General features: G+C 46.2%; 6 protein-coding genes across 6 annotated transcripts; 3 read left to right on the top strand and 3 right to left on the bottom strand.

Annotated features, from left to right (window-relative positions):
* Positions 1–643: 643 nt before the first annotated feature.
* Positions 644–1,557, bottom strand: LY89DRAFT_741187 (uncharacterized protein; the record flags this gene model as incomplete). Its single annotated transcript, XM_018220675.1, has 2 exons — positions 644–1,242; positions 1,287–1,557. The coding sequence occupies 2 exons, from the start codon at positions 1,555–1,557 to the stop codon at positions 644–646; spliced, it is 870 nt and encodes a 289-aa protein (XP_018063835.1).
* An 853-nt stretch (positions 1,558–2,410) lies between these two features.
* On the bottom strand, positions 2,411–5,071 carry LY89DRAFT_741186 (uncharacterized protein; the record flags this gene model as incomplete). The annotated part of the gene is made up of 2 exons (XM_018220674.1): positions 2,411–4,606; positions 4,655–5,071. 2 exons carry the CDS (start codon positions 5,069–5,071, stop codon positions 2,411–2,413), a joined length of 2,613 nt encoding a protein of 870 aa, XP_018063834.1.
* A 2,164-nt stretch (positions 5,072–7,235) lies between these two features.
* On the bottom strand, positions 7,236–8,424 carry LY89DRAFT_711244 (uncharacterized protein). The gene has a single exon (XM_018217891.1). The coding sequence runs from the start codon at positions 7,979–7,981 to the stop codon at positions 7,361–7,363; it is 621 nt and encodes a 206-aa protein (XP_018063833.1). The 5' UTR covers positions 7,982–8,424; the 3' UTR covers positions 7,236–7,360.
* A 1,567-nt stretch (positions 8,425–9,991) lies between these two features.
* On the top strand, positions 9,992–10,694 carry LY89DRAFT_598060 (cysteine dioxygenase type I; the record flags this gene model as incomplete). The annotated part of the gene is made up of 3 exons (XM_018210014.1): positions 9,992–10,288; positions 10,340–10,465; positions 10,515–10,694. 3 exons carry the CDS (start codon positions 9,992–9,994, stop codon positions 10,692–10,694), a joined length of 603 nt encoding a protein of 200 aa, XP_018063832.1.
* A 502-nt stretch (positions 10,695–11,196) lies between these two features.
* Positions 11,197–13,119, top strand: LY89DRAFT_598208 (alcohol oxidase; the record flags this gene model as incomplete). The annotated part of the gene is made up of 3 exons (XM_018210026.1): positions 11,197–11,276; positions 11,320–12,252; positions 12,297–13,119. 3 exons carry the CDS (start codon positions 11,197–11,199, stop codon positions 13,117–13,119), a joined length of 1,836 nt encoding a protein of 611 aa, XP_018063831.1.
* Positions 13,120–13,455: 336 nt separating this feature from the next.
* On the top strand, positions 13,456–15,557 carry LY89DRAFT_288641 (alpha-L-rhamnosidase). The gene is made up of 2 exons (XM_018206505.1): positions 13,456–13,546; positions 13,608–15,557. The coding sequence occupies exon 2, from the start codon at positions 13,853–13,855 to the stop codon at positions 15,452–15,454; it is 1,602 nt and encodes a 533-aa protein (XP_018063830.1). The 5' UTR covers positions 13,456–13,546; positions 13,608–13,852; the 3' UTR covers positions 15,455–15,557.
* The last annotated feature ends 41 nt before the right edge of the window (positions 15,558–15,598 follow it).

Here is a 15,598-nt window from a genome sequence, read left to right as displayed (position 1 = left end):
ATTTGTGCTACTTGGCGTACTTCTATGGGTATTACTCTATTCCCCCATCCTGCAGTTAGCCCTGATATGAATCCTATTGAGAAGTGCTGGAGGAGAATAAAACAAGCTCTCCATAGGCGCCTAAGGCAGCCAACAACTGAGGTTCAAATGGTTGTAGCAGTATTAGAAGAATGGGACAAAATTCCTCAGGAATGGATCAATGGGCTTATTGAGCAGCAGGACTTCTGGGTACACGACTTAATTAAGCGATGTGGCTGGTCTACAGCTAATTAATTAATAAAATTCATGATTCTGATGCCCTGAACGCACGGACTTTTGTCCCCATGTTCGTAACGAGTCAACGCGACCAATCGCTCACATACGTTTGACAAATGAATCGAGGACTATTGAAATCTCGAACCATAGCTGACTGTATTGCCACTCGGCATACTGCCGTCGAGTGTCAAATGGCTTCTGAGCGAACTTCACAACATGTCCAAGAAGCTGTGCAAATTACAGACAGAAGGTTTGACATGATGCATGAAATATGTACACAGCAGAACGAAAGGGGCTGTAAAATTTCTGATCTTGACCCCGAATCCTACAGTTCGAATGAATAACAGTCCCCCACAAGCCTCACCACTCCCCTTTCTAGAGATCTCTCCTACCTTCCCCCCAACTCATGAACCCCATTCGCAGTCGGCGCTTCATAAACAGGCGCTGCAGCTGCCGGGCTATATGGATTCGGCTTTGGAACATTCGGCGAATAAGCTGCTGGCTGTTGATTCTGCGCATACCCACTCGTATAATTCGGAACATGCTGCTGAGCCATCGGACTGTAATACTCGTGATTCGGCACAGGAGCCGCAACCCCTTTCGTCTGTTTTCCCTTCTTGAATTCGCGATAAAATAGGAAGCTAAGTAGACCTGCTACCAAGACTCCCAGCGGAATACCGACTCCAACACCGACTTTCGTTCCTAAGTCTCCGTTCCCGCAAGATTGTGTAGAGGTGGTGTTTGTGTTCGTACAATTTGATTTTTGGGAAGGGATACTTGATGCGTTGACGGTACCACTTGTGAGGTTCTGGATCAGAGCATCGTAGCCGGGTTTAAAGGAAGGACCAGTGACTCCCAGCTCGAATTTAGAATCACAGCACGATGAACCATTGCCATAGCCACAGCATTGTTCTCCCTGTGCTGTGCCGATCGGGGAACAGGACCAGATTGCTGTCCAGCTGTCATATTCATCGTTCGTAGAAGGGTCTGTAACTGTTAGCTACGAAGTGAAATCTATTAGGAAGACTTACCTGTTATACATTGAGGCCATTGTTTCGCGGCACAATTCGCAGAATCCCAGGTCTCATCTGTGCATGATCCTCGATAATCCCATCCTGATCTTCCTAAGCAGATACCGCTTGTTGAGCAAGAATCAAGAGGATCGCAACATGCTGAAAATCCAGTGATTGTTTGATTGCAAGGAACGTGATTGGGTTCAGTTACTCCTGATGGATAGTAACATGTTGGTAACAGAGCGAAGGCGGATGAAAGAAAAGGAGCGAGGAGCAGAATTCGAGCCATCGTTGAAGATGGGGAAAAAACAAAAAGGATCACTGTGAACTTGGATGGATGATCCCTTACTCTTAGCACAAAATTAAGGAACAGGATTGTACGTGATGTTTCATAAGGATGTTCGCAAAACGTCCAATTGCGGAATGAAGACTGCGCCTCTGACAGGTTCAAGGTATGATCATCAAACGCCTGCCAATTCAATATGCATGAATAGATCAAGCTTAAGACGATTGGTAGCGAAGCCTGACAAGACTTGACTTCTTGAAGTTAGATTTAGTAACTAGGCGGCGCAGCTTCAAAGTGGAGGACCGGAAGGAGACTTCCAAGTCGGATTTGGGGAACTTCAATGAACAGGCGCGAATGGTTTCCTCGATATATTCTCATAAAATTATTTCCTCGTGAACAAAACATGCGAAGCAGGAAGGGAATTCGTAACATAAATAATGGTGATGTTGATGATGTTGATGATGCGCGATCAATCAAGAGCTGAGTGGCAGAGTTTAGGGCTGATGAGGCTGGAATCGAGGCGTTCTTGGTGGTCATGGGTTGACCCGAGCCCGAGGAACGGTGGAGAACGCTAATTTTTGGAGGCAAGTAACTGCGAGGAATAGCAGGGTTTTAAAATGAAAAACACTTTGAGCAGAGGCTTCTGAACACTGCATCATTCTTTTCATCCGCTGGGATTGTTGTCGTTTCACGTAGAGCAATTGCTCAGCGCTTGCTGTAGTTCAATCGAGCAGTGATACTGACATGACGTCCATTCTGGTCTAAATCTCCTAGTTTTCGTCCATATTCAACTCCTCTTTCATCATATCTTTCTGTCCCCAGCTCTTCTCATTATTCCCCATCTTGACTTCCAAGCTCATCTCAACTCAAAGTACTCATCACGATCCATACTCGAAGGATCAGTCGATTCCCTAACAGCCTCACCATCCATGATCCCATGAACATAACACTCCCCAACCACACTCCAATACTCAACATTCATCGGACTAGGCATCGGCCTCAATAACACAGGTACACTACATCCATAAAGAATGCAAACTACATCATAGATCTGTGCAGCCATGGGAGCCAAGCCTACCCAATCATTCTTCGCACATACCAGGAATTTGCGATTCCAGATCACACTCTGAACCCTCCTCAGGAAATCGACTACCAGAGAAGACTCAGCCTCGTATTCCGCAATGAGATTCTTAGTATTGATGTCTGGATTTCCTGTGCTGTGACTTAAACAATAGAGAAGTGCTCGATGATACCATGACGGGGCATTGGCGCAGTGAGGTCCTCGATCACCAACTAGAGCCCTCCAGAACTTGTCAGGAATTTCATCTCCATTCTCGGTAAGTTTGCAACCACCTAACTCGAGCCATTCGTAGAAAATGATACCTTCAGAAGCGCGAGGACCGAGATGGGTTATGGTGTCTACTTTGAAACCTTGAACGGATAGAGAGAGCAGTGAGTTCGTGAGAGGATCGAGCTTCCTCTGCCATGCAGCTGGTTTGTTTTGAGATGCAGAGTAACATTTCTCGTGTGGCAGACCAACAAGACTATCGGCGTTGATTCGTTCGGTTGATTTGGTATCGCCTGGAAGTTGAAGTGATGATTGAAGTGGACGAACCCATGTAGGAAGTTTTTCCGATACGGCACTAGCCCATCTTCGACAAATAATGTCCAACGAGTGAGAGTGTTTGATGACATGGATGACGAAGTCTTGGTAGACATCTACAACATTCCTTCCGTAGTCTATCCTGAGTGACTGATCATTCTGTAAGACATACGACCCTTCCATGAGTGTACCTTCTGGTGGAGGTAGACCATCTTTAGCAAGAGCCAGGACTGAATAAATCCTATCTCGAGGATCAGTGCAGGTTAAATCAGTCAGTAGCGAGACCAGCGCTTCAAGACTGAGTCGACGTTCAATCTCTGGATCAGGCCTATCAGGCTTCAGTGTGCGTAATGTGTTCTGTGTGACGTCGATGAATCTTTTCGTGACTGTAATCTTCCGATCGAGGAGTTCCCTGTAATCTTTGCCGTTCTGTCGAAAAAGGCGGACAAGATTCTCACGACAGGATATGAACATGGCTACTGCGTCGACAAAGTCGGTATACAGAACTCCTTGCGAACCACAATGTAAGGATGTTGTCTTTGCGACCGTAACTTCTTGGACCATCCACAACCGACTGAATGCAACATTCTTCAGCAACGCAACAAAAGCACTCCACCCTTCGATGGATTTGGGATCTCGGACAAGGACGTCAATCTTGGCAAGATCGAGGATTCTCGTGATGAATGTTAGTCCTGTCTTGAATACTTCGTCATCACCTAACCAAAAACATTGGTTCTTGGCGTTGTGAAAGATACGAAGCTTCATCTCAACTTGATGATTCGTCTCTAGTTGATTACTGCGATTGATGCAAAGAGCGTCCACCCAGAAATTTCTGACTTCGGTAGGGTGTCGTAAGCTCTTGAGTGCGTTGCAAAGATTACTCCTGATGAAAACAGCATGGGTTCTCTTGTGAATATCTTCGAGCTCGATTCTGACAGAATCTTTCCAGCCGAGATCACTACCACCCCAGAAGTAGGATATGGCTTCATAATCCACTGGTTGGTCTAGTGATACTGTTTGGAAGGAGCAGACGACTGTATCTTCTCTCTTCCCAGGCTTGAGACGAAGTAATCGAAAATTGTTTGGTCCCAACTTCAAGAAGACGGATGCTGGTGGTTGGTCTGTCTTGCCCACAGGCCTTGCTTGAGGGGTCTCAGAGACAGGTTCCATTGTTTCGATATGCTCTCGCTTGATCCTCTTGGGTACTCCGATGGGAAGAGGTCGCTCCGACCGTGGAGGAGCCTCGTCGGCGGTACTGTCATCATCACTCTCTTTGCTTGGAGCATCTGGCTTTTCCGACGACGATCTTGTTTTCGATCGTGGAGTGTTCTTTGGTAAATTCGGACCTCTCTTACGTGTATTCAGTTGAGGTTCTGAACAATCCAGCTCTGGTTTGTGCTGTCGACACCGTTGACACTTCTCCGGCCAGACACGATCTGTTGGGAAACACTACTTTTGATCAGCAGCAATACGAAGAATCAGGTGGTATGAACATACTTTCTTTCGGGCCACGCGACACTGGTTGCATTTATACAAATTTAGCTTCTGCCTCTTCCTACTCGTGCCATCATTCTGTTCTCCATCCGACTGAGCATCGGGAGTATCCCCCGCGCGGGCGGACAGGCCAGGCTCCCCGTGAGGCTGAGTGGTGGGCGGAGGGCGTAGTTGGGGATCGATACTCAGATCCGCCATATTAGACATGCCGTCATTGCTGTATTCGCGAGAAATTCCGTTGTAAGGACTGTAAGGACTGAATACGTTTCGCAGCCAAATGGTGTGAGCAAAGAGTCCTGGAACTGAGGGAGAAAAAGGGCAAAACGCAAGCAAATTAGACGGGAGTTGGGGGCATTTCGGGGGCGGTAAGCACGGGCGGAAAGCAAATGAGTCGAGTGGTTGACGTGTCGAGCGTGTCATGTTGGCGCACAGGGGGGGAAGGTGCATTGATGCGCAACCAAAACAGCAGACGGATGGACGGCATTTTTGTTCTCGTGTGATAATATCAAATGTTGGATTCGGGCATTGGGGCATTTGAGGGGCATCGCGAGTTGAGATTGAGACGGCAACAACGTGAGTTGCGGGATTGAATCAGGGCCTTTCTCTCTCACTACTTTCGACTCTTCACTCGCGCTCCGTTCTCCCTCGACTTCTCGTCATCCCACGGATGGATAAAATGCCGCAATGGCCAGTGCATGACGGCGAGATTCAAAATAAGCCTCGTATAGCAAATCTCGTATGTCTTTGCGTCTTTGTTGCATGTCAAGATCAAGTTCTGATTGCGCGCGCAAGTAAATCCCCTCACATCTCCCCCTCCGTGATAGCATCTTTGTCTGCGCCCACATATGCAGTCTCATTACTGTGGTCAGACGACAGGCAGAATTGGCCAATCCTTGGGATACGAGAAGTGGCAGAGCAGTTCCGTTGGTGCCGGGTGAAATCAAAAAACCTGCTTTGCTGCCCAACAAATGCCTCTTTACCCAATTTCAACTGCAGTGCAACCCAGTCGGAAGTGCTGGATGGTTTGCACTGCCCGACGCCCTCCAGCTGGACAGGGATATACGTGTCTGCCAAGAAGCCGTAGCGCTTACATATCTGGTTGCGCGAGAAATCAAATCGCTCTCAAATATCCTCCAGTCCCTCTGGCCAAGTCCATTGTCGAGTTATAACACACCCAGATACCAAATTTGCAATCTCCCTCTCTCTCCATTCAACCCTCAAGTTTGCCCTTCGAGCATCAACCTCAGTCCAGCATCATTGCAAACAGCCAGCGACGAAACCTATCGCAATCAATAAACCATCATCATCGCCACCAACATTAGCAACATGCCTCGCTATGCCATCGCCGCCGACACCAGATCCATTGCTGCCATGAACGGATCCGTTCAAGGGTGTGTATATCCTCTCTTCATCCAGCAGATCAAGCACTTACAAGTCTGCTAGATACGATGATTCCTACAAATACATCGATGCTAGAGAAGCGTCTTCACTCCGGTTACAGAACATCTCATCATTCCAAGTCGAACGACCACCTTTCTACATCCGCGAAGAATCCATCACAACCTCACGAAGGAGAATGGGACAGGAGATCAGCAATTTCGATGCCATTTTCGCTGCTGCTAGCAGAGCATAAATCTAGTTGCTGGAGCTTGTACTTGAATACGATAGGATACGATTGGCATATGGGAATGGAGTAATTGAAAGCATTTGAAGGAGTTTGGAAATCATGACTGGAATGACAGCACAGGTTGGGATTGTAAAAAGAGGGTTTGGCGTTGGAAATTTGAGCGATTTTTTCGCGAGGAGCGACCGGAGCATATGATCACGAAGGATGACATTGAAGACTCATGAAGATATCATATAGACTGAGAGACAATTCAGATCTACTACTACTCATCATTTGCATCTTTCAGCCATAACTATTATGTGAATTGATTGTAATTGCTTTAGATGTCCTTGTCAGTCCGAAATATTTTACCCCGCAAGAAGCCTGGCGGCCAGGCCTGAAGAAGCCTGCAGCAAAGACCTGGTGACGCCCGCGACCGACAACCACCAAGCAGATGGCCTCTTCATCTTTTCTTTGGAGTCATTCTTCATGGAACGCGAAACTAATGCCCAACTTGGAGAACTATTCTTACCTATCTTCATGTCTCATTTTTGAGACTCAAGTCGAGAAATGGACACTGCCCGTGTCCAGTGTCCATGTCCATCCATGTAGCTGTCCGGTCGGCTCAAGCGAGCCCGAGAGGTGCTTTTCATGTACAGAAAAGTGCGACATGCAACAAAACATTTCTCAATTACTTAAGCAGCATGTGATGTCCTGATGAGGACAGACACGTGAGATTGTTAACCACCGAAGGGAAGTTGCGCATACTGTTCTATACAGATGTTCTTCATGTTTGTCAATTCTGGTGGTTTTGGGAACTAGGCTCACTTATTCAGGGGAGGTGACTTTGAGACATTCGAAGGAGAACAAGACTTTCATGTTGCCAATGGCAGTATGTGAACAGAAGACATTCAAGAATCTATAGCAATGACGTTAGAAAGAACTATTAAGAGCCGAGAAGATAGACCGCTCCAATTAGCTCATCATCTTTCAGGAGCTTCTCTTTCTCTCTTCCTTAGACTGTGCTCCTCAAACTCCTCCTATACTTCCAGGTCCCTTCCGCCGCATCATCACAACAGCTTCATTCCTCGGTCGATGAAACTTCACTGAAAATCAGACCCTCCCTCATGCCTAGGAATCCCACCAGAACCTTGACACGCCAATTTCCCAATCCAAGGAATCTCCACATCAATCCAACAATGTCGTACAGGAATTAACCAATCTTTCTCCAAATCCTCACTATCAATAGTTCCTGTCCAGACATCCAGGAACGCCGGCCACGGTTCTGGCATCGAAACAGAGTTGTAAGTAAGACTAACTCCACAGCGAGAGCAGAAGCTCCGTCTCCGTGCGTCGGTAGAGGCGTAGAATTCTAGGAAAGTATCGTCTTTTTCCTTGAATTCTGCGGGAGGGAAGATTTTTGCTGCTGGGATCCATTCATTCTTATCGGAGTCCTTCTTGCTTCGTGACTCGATTTGAAAAGAGACGTATGAGTTCAAGCATGCGAAAGCGTAAGTGATCAAAGCTCCTGTTCCTCGTCGACAGTCATTGCAATGGCATACTAATGACATTGGAAATCGAATCTTCTCACGCTCGGGGAGATGGGCTTGATCTCGAGTTGGATGCATGAAACGGTCTTTGAATGCTGGGACCTCGATTTTGTATCGAATGGCACGACAATTGCAGCCGCCATGGAGAGTGAAGGCATGATCTGGGAGAGGCATAATGTGTTGGATGGGCAGGTCTTATTGTAGATGGCGATTACTTCTTTAAGTGCGATGTTGATTTGGATCAAAGTGTCTTTCCATGTAAGCACTATAATTGGTGCTCACCACAAGCTTTTGTTGGCTTTTGCTACTTGCTGCTGATTGGCCAGTGGTTATCGATGAGGCTTGTTTCGCATTCGCACTTGGGGTTAAAGTAACGGACGAACATAACTATCTGAGAATAGAGATTTGTTACAAAGCAACAATAAAGTGAGTAGGACATAAGATTTAGCCTAATATCTTCAGAAGAGAAACAAAAAGTATACCTTTGACATCGAACGAGACGATGACAAGCAGTGTTCTCTGGAGACGGGGGCGCGAAGCATGTATGAGGAGTTTCGTTTTCAAATACGCGCAAGTAAGCTGGGAAGGTAAAAGCACTTCGCCGCCCTCGGCATCTCTTATTCTGATATGAGAGAAGAATGGTTGCACACACAGCGAGAAATTCTGCAACGCCACTCCAGCCTCTAGTCCATATTTGGTCAAGCTCTCAGCTCCTGTCACGTGCCTATCCATGAGCACGCAATCGCCCTGGTCACACTAATCGATGACCAGAGCGAATGAGAAAGAGCGATACTTAACAATTCTCTTTTCCCTTTTCGTTTCTTCTCTTCTCTTTGTCAATCTTCCTCAATAACTTGAAGCTACTCACACAAACTCACCTCGAAGTTGGGCAAATTTTCTGCTTCTTTTTCGTCGTTTTTTCTCTTCCTCAAGTCGAGGATCTCGGAATGGTTTTCTTACATGACACATCGCGGCGTACGGCATCCAATCACAGTAACTCAAGTGGGTTTCTGCGTCCGTTGGGTCACAAAACTTCTCTTTATCATACGGAATAGCATAGAGGCCGTTTTGGCAATGTTATCAGCTCCGAGTTTCGGATGGGATCAACGATCTCGAGATGCAAGCGCTTTGTCAGATTAAACGAGTCAATTCAGAATTTTCTGTGGAAAGAAGGCATCAGATTTTGCCCCTTTTTCAAGCGAATGTTGAAATGTTTCTTTGACCTTATGCTCTCAGGTACCTGCACTACCTAATACTCGTCTAAGCTGCTACTTCACCTTCCCAAACATCAAAGAGTTGTCTCCTTCTTGTCATCTTGGTCTTGCATGTGCAAGAGATCGAATGGTCTTGGCCAATAGATAAGAATGACACCGTCTCACTCCACCCGATGACCCCGCTTAACGCCGGCTTTGATTGGATTCGAATTCGACGACAACGGAACGGCGGTGACACTGGGAGACTACTTGACAGTATGGTCATTCCGCGGCCAGGGCCATCAAGGTGTGGGCAATTCAATTGGTTGATAAAGGCCAAATGTGACCTTGAGCTCATTTTGGTTGGGAAGGAGATCAGGAAATCTCGACAATCCTTGCAAAATATGCTCATACACCGAGAAGACCAGATGGAAGTCGAAGGAGGAGTTTGAATATGAAGAGGAAGATTTGGAGGGAGAATGACGATCAGTGAGCTGGGATTGATGAAAGAGGCAAACAATGGGGATGTCAAGAGACGCAAGACTCATACTGCTTGAGGGCTCATCAGCTTGATGAATTGTGTCCGATGAGCGGATGGATGGCTGTGCATAAGTTCCACTCAACATTAGCGTGGCGCAACATCAATCTTACTTTTCTGAATACTTTCCAACTTCTGATTCTTGTTATTCACCAACGTTAATCTACCAAGCAATACCTGTGAAAGGCATCGACTTCCTGCTTCATCCGCCACTGTCTTCCACCTAATCATGGCTCCCATCAAATCCACCGCTCTTCGCGCACTCCGAACAAAGGTCCCAACTCGATCCTCTCGTGTATTGAGCGGGGTCAATCGAGGTATCACTGGCATTTCAAAAACTGCATCACCATGGGAAACGGAACAGTCACCGCTTCCTGTTGCGCCTCTATTACCAGGTAAGAATACTTTGCAATGATTTGCACCAAGCTAACTCTTCAAGTTCCTCGATTCTCGATGCAGCAGCCTGTCAGACATCAAACGTCGACACCTTTCGATGATCTCCTCACCTCCATCACTCACAGCTTAGGCACTACTCCGAAGCCATCATTACCACACCTGCATAACCTTCTTCGAACCTACACTTCAGACTCTAATCACTGGTCGAAATACGCACATCGAAATCCCCAAAAGCAATATACAAGAAATCTCGTCTGCGAACTTCCGGGCATTTTCAATCTCTTATTGCTTGTTTGGACACCAGGTCAAGCAAGTCCAATACATGATCATGCTGACTCACACTGTTTGATGAAGGTGCGTCTAACATACTTTGGTATTCTTTGAGACCAAAACTGACAGCTGCAGATTCTGAAAGGAGAACTCCAAGAATCACGATTCGCGATTCCTGAAAATCCAGGTAATGAAGGACCATTAGTTGAGACATCAAGATTGAATTTTGGCGTGAACAAAGTTACTTATATTGCTGATAATGTGAGTTCACCAACGTCGATGATCTAATCATGTGCTAAACTAAATTCAGCTTGGTCTTCATGAGATCTCAAACCCCCACCCCACAGATTATGCTGTCTCATTACATTTGTACACACCGCCGAATGCTGCGATGAGGGGTTGTAACATCTTCGATCCGGAAACGGGAGAGGCAAGGCACGTGATGCAGTGTGCATATGATTCTGTGCGAGGTGCGGTTGCGTCAAATTAAAGGGAATTGGAATTTATACAGCGGCCGAAGGGTCATTTAACGTTGAGTTTTGATTCCCTGCTCAGAATCGAGCTGGGTGACAATGGATTTACGATTTACGACAGCAGCTTTTGGATATGAAGAATGATTGGGATGGGAGATTTGGGATACCAGCATATTGTCAGCAGTGTATTCAATTTGACTACTCACTTGTGTTTCCAAAGGAACGTCCTTACTGATTAAATTGATTCACGAAATACCTAGACTTCTCGTCATGAACTTTTAACAAAAGGTCAAAGGTGTGAGCTCCAGATCTTCAATGACAAAGCAACTAGTATCAAATACGAGTCTTGGCAGCTTGAAGCTGAAATGAACCCCGATTACTGGATTTGGCAATTTATGAGTTCGTGTGCCTTGCAGTCGGACCGGGATGCAGCTCGATTAGTCAACTTTAACCAATGTCACACACAGGTAGTATAAAAGTACCTCTGTGGAGGCATGATTGAGGACATCAATGCTAAAGATGTGGGGAGTACCTCAATTCCTCTTTTCTCTTCGCCTCTTCAGTTCAGCAACTCAAGCTGTTGCCAGCTACGACTATGTGTAAATCACTCGTCCAGAAGGAGTACTCTGCTAATGTATGCAGCATCATCGGAGGTGGTACAGCTGGTTTGACGATAGCTACACGGCTTTCAGAGAACCCAGACACCTCTATCCTTGTCCTCGAAGCTGGGAATGATCATTCAAATGATACCAATGTTCTCTCTCCTGGTCTTTATACCACTATGTATGGTAATCCAGAGTATGATTGGAACTACAAGACAGTACCTCAAATCTATGCGAATGATCAAGAAGTTGCTCATCCTCGAGGAAAGCAGCTCGGAGGGTCGTCAGCTATCAACTTCCTATTCTGGACTCATGCATCCCAGCAGGACATCAACAATTGGGGCCAGCTTGGAAATGCAAACTGGTCTTGGGAAGTTCTCGAACCATATTTCACTAAGTCCGAGAACTTTCTCGCACCATCATATCATGTTGAAGAAGATCTCGAAACAGAATACATTGTTCCCAGCATTCATGGAACATCTGGTCCCATCAACAACACGTTTCCTGATATCTACGGACCTCTAGATGAAGCATGGCCACGAACATATGAGATGCTCGGTTTCGCTCCGAAGATAGATCCGAGAGATGGGTTGGCATTAGGAGGATACACGAATCTGATCAACATGGACCTCAAAGGGAGGACGAGAAGCTATGCAGCTACGGGATATTACCTTCCTGCTTCAAAACGTCAAAATCTGAAGGGTCTTACTCGAGCTCTGGCAGAGAAGATCTTGATTGAGAAAGGTCATTCTGTCAGAGCTACAGGTGTGCAGTATTCGATTGGAAACAGTACGGAAATTGTTCATGCCAAGAAGGAGGTGATTCTATCTGCTGGATCCATCGGTTCACCTCAGATTCTGGAACTTTCCGGGATTGGGAATCCCAGTCTTTTGAAAACACACGGAATTGACGTTCTGGTTGCGAATGAAAATGTTGGAGAGAACTTACAGGATCACATATACGTTCCTGTAGCGTGAGTTGATCTTATTCGATACTTTCCAGGCTGATTTGTAGCAGCTACAAAGTTATCCCTGGAGTCACAACCCTTGATAACTTTACAGACCCGGATTATTTCAACGCAGCATATGAACAGTATATCACCAATGCAACCGGCCCTCTTGCTACCACAGGTGCAAGCTCTGGTCTTCTGTCCTGTCCACAAATTGGCTGTGGGGATCTCATCCCTCCTGCCTTCTCAAATATCTCTTCCAGCCTCGCAGCGCAATACTCAATCCTGAACAAGTATTTCCAGACAGAAGCTGTAACTCAAGAACTCACAGTCACTGGAGGTATGAGTCCCCAGTATGTTAACGACACCACGAAACTTTTCACCACTTCTTTGACTGGGAATTTCTTTACTCTGCTTGGAGTCTTGGAACATCCTTATTCAAGAGGTGCCGTACATATCCAATCTTCAGACCCTACTGTGTATCCTGAAATTGATCCTAAATACCTTTCCAATCCATTCGACCTCGAAGTACTATCTCGAATCGCACTTCATCTTCAAAAGGTAGCCAGAACACCACCACTCAGCGATCTCCTGAAAGGGAACGGTACAATCTACCAGCCTGGATATTATGAGCTGGACTCGAACAATGTTGGGGAATGGATAAAGCAAAATCTTCAAAGTGAATATCATCCAGCTGGTACATGTGCCATGATGCCAAAAGAAAAGGGAGGTGTAGTTGATGAGCGGTTCAGGGTTTATGGTGTTGATGGATTGAGAGTCGTGGATGCCAGTGTGTTTCCTTTGATGCCGAGAGCGAATCTGCAGACACTTGTGTATGCGATTGCAGAGAGAGCCGCAAATTTCATGAAGGAGGATGATAATTGTCTTTGACTTCGTCTTGTGGGGACTACCCTGCTACTCCAAATATATTTTCTTCAGGCTGTGAAAGCGAGTTATTTCAGGAGGGAGATTAGCGCCTGCAGCGCTGTCGGCGCATCTAGCGCACTCAGCGCGTTCTGCGCGTTCTGCGAGGTGCGTTGCCAGCGCTTTGGGTGCCTATGGTTTCGCTTCCCCGGAATCGCTTCAGCGCACCGTCGCCATCATGAATCCTAATTGGATTTTCCGCAGCGCAGGGAAGCAGGAAACCTGGAATCAGCAAGAAACATTCGAATATCTTATATGCTTTTTTAATTTATAGAGTTCGGCATCCACTTGTTCAAATACTTTGTGAAAAACGTGACTCCTCTTAGCGTCGCCTGCTACCTGCCGATGTTGCATCATCTTTCATCTGGTTGGTAATGCATCGTACTTAATACCTGTAGGCAATTACCCATCCTAGCCTCAGCTCAGCTCCAACGCAATGTCTTGACTCGAAGTAGTGGCCTACCATTGAAGTTTGCGACCTCTTCCAGTCGGGGAAGATCGAGACGAAATCTAAAAGAAGAGCGTCGCCACTGAAAGACGCTTTTCGTTGTCTCTACCCTTCGTCAGCCATCTTCTGGACGAGTTAGCAAAGCTCTACTTGACGCCTAGACAAGATCCTTTCCTTTCTCTCAAATTGCCGCGAGTCACTGCCTCACGGCCTTGATCTCAAGAAGAGTCTCCGAGCCGAACTTCAATAGCAATGGCGTCCAAAAAGACAAACATCAACACCAAATTTGCAGAAAAGGCTGAAGCGCTGAAGCCCGAATTGCATGAACGAATAGTTCATCCCCTTTCCGTCATAGAATTCGTCCCCGATCAAACAGCCTTCTTCAAATGCAAGGCAATTGAAACTCACACAATCCAAGACTTACCAAGTCTCTCATTCGGAAAGGACGACCAAATTATCTTAGATTTCGGCTCTCATCATGTTGGCTACCTCTCCTTCCATGTTGGCGTTGACGCAGTCGATGTCGATGCTCCTACAAGATTACGATTAACATTCGGAGAAATTCCATACGATGTCACGGAGGATCTTCATCCATCCAAGGCTGGAATAAGCACCAGTTGGCTTCCAGACGAAATTATTAATGTGGACTGGCTTCCTACAGACGTTAAAATGCCACGAAGATATGCCTTTCGATATCTCAAGATTGAAGTGCTAGATACCTCCCAAAGATACAAAGTTCGCTTCCAAAACGTTAAAGTTCGAGCTGTGAGTGCAATTTTGCCTGCAGTCAAAGTTGAGGCTTTGATAACTACGGACAAAAAACTCAACGAATTGGATCGCATCAGTCAAGCTACTTTACGGGACTGTGCTCAAACTGTCTTTGAAGATGGACCTCGTCGAGATCGAAGATTGTGGCTTGGTGATCTCAGATTACAAGCTCTGACAAATTATTGTACATTCAAGGACTTCAGGCTCGCCAAAAGATGTCTCTATCTCTTTGCAGCTTTGCCTCGAGAAGATGAAAGTCTGCCAGCTTGTCTCTTCGAAAAGCCAAAATTATCAGCTGCTTCAGATTACATCGTGGACTATGATGCACTCTTTGGTCCAACTGTTTATGATTACGCTCTTGCATCTGGCGATTTGGAAACAGCAAGAGAATTGTGGACAACCGTCTTGGGAAGCATGAAAATGCCCATGAGCCATCTGGACAAGAACGGAAAGTTTGACTCGAGAGCTACAGAAGCCTGGAAATTCCTTGACTGGTCTGAGGGCTTAGATACAAATGCTGGCATGCATGGACTTGTTTTGTATTGTTGCAAAAAAGTCAACAAACTTGCGAAATTGATCGGAGAGGAACCTCCATACTTGGATATTGTGGAGAGGATGACTGGAGCTACATCTTCTTTCTACAATAAGACTCTTCGGGTTTTTGTAAGTGGTCCAGAAAGGCAAGTATCCTGGATAAGCCAAGCATGGATGGCGCTGTCTGGAGCCGTGGACTCACACATCTCTCTGGAAGCAATCAGAACGGCAATGAAAGATAGCAAAGCTCTCAAACCGCTGACTCCATACGCCTACCATCATGTTGCCGAAGCTCTTGCTCGATGCGGTGGTGAAGCTGATTGTTTGAAGCTCATGAGAGACTATTGGGGAGGTATGGCTCGAGCTGGCGCAGATACCTTCTGGGAATGTTTCGATGCTGAAGATTCAAGGAGAAGTCCATATGGAGACTGTCATAACAACAGTTATTGTCATGCTTGGAGTTGCACTCCAAGCTACTTGCTCAGAGTGGTGCTGAATGAATATTTCAAAGTTGAAGCTCACAATTGGACAAGGCTGACGGACCAGAAATAAGATAATATGACTCGATTGTGCCGCGCTAGCAGGCACGTTAAGATTCTCCCAGTCGTATAACTTGGCAAATCATCTTCAAGCTAACGAGGCAATATTTTCTCTTCTTGTGCCACAATTGTTCCAACAATTCAACGACTTGTGGCA

The sequence above is a fragment of the Mollisia scopiformis genome, assembly GCF_001500285.1.
Source record: "Mollisia scopiformis unplaced genomic scaffold LY89scaffold_29, whole genome shotgun sequence".
NCBI lineage: Eukaryota > Fungi > Ascomycota > Leotiomycetes > Helotiales > Mollisiaceae > Mollisia > Mollisia scopiformis.
The sequence above is the reverse complement of the archived record's forward strand: the minus strand, read 5'-3'. Positions and strand labels throughout refer to the sequence as shown.

Excerpts from the sequence above, each read along its gene's own strand:
- LY89DRAFT_711244 (XM_018217891.1), bottom strand. The coding sequence starts at position 7,981 with ATGCCTCTCCCAGATCATGCCTTCACTCTCCATGGCGGCTGCAATTGT.
- LY89DRAFT_288641 (XM_018206505.1), top strand. The coding sequence starts at position 13,853 with ATGGCGTCCAAAAAGACAAACATCAACACCAAATTTGCAGAAAAGGCT.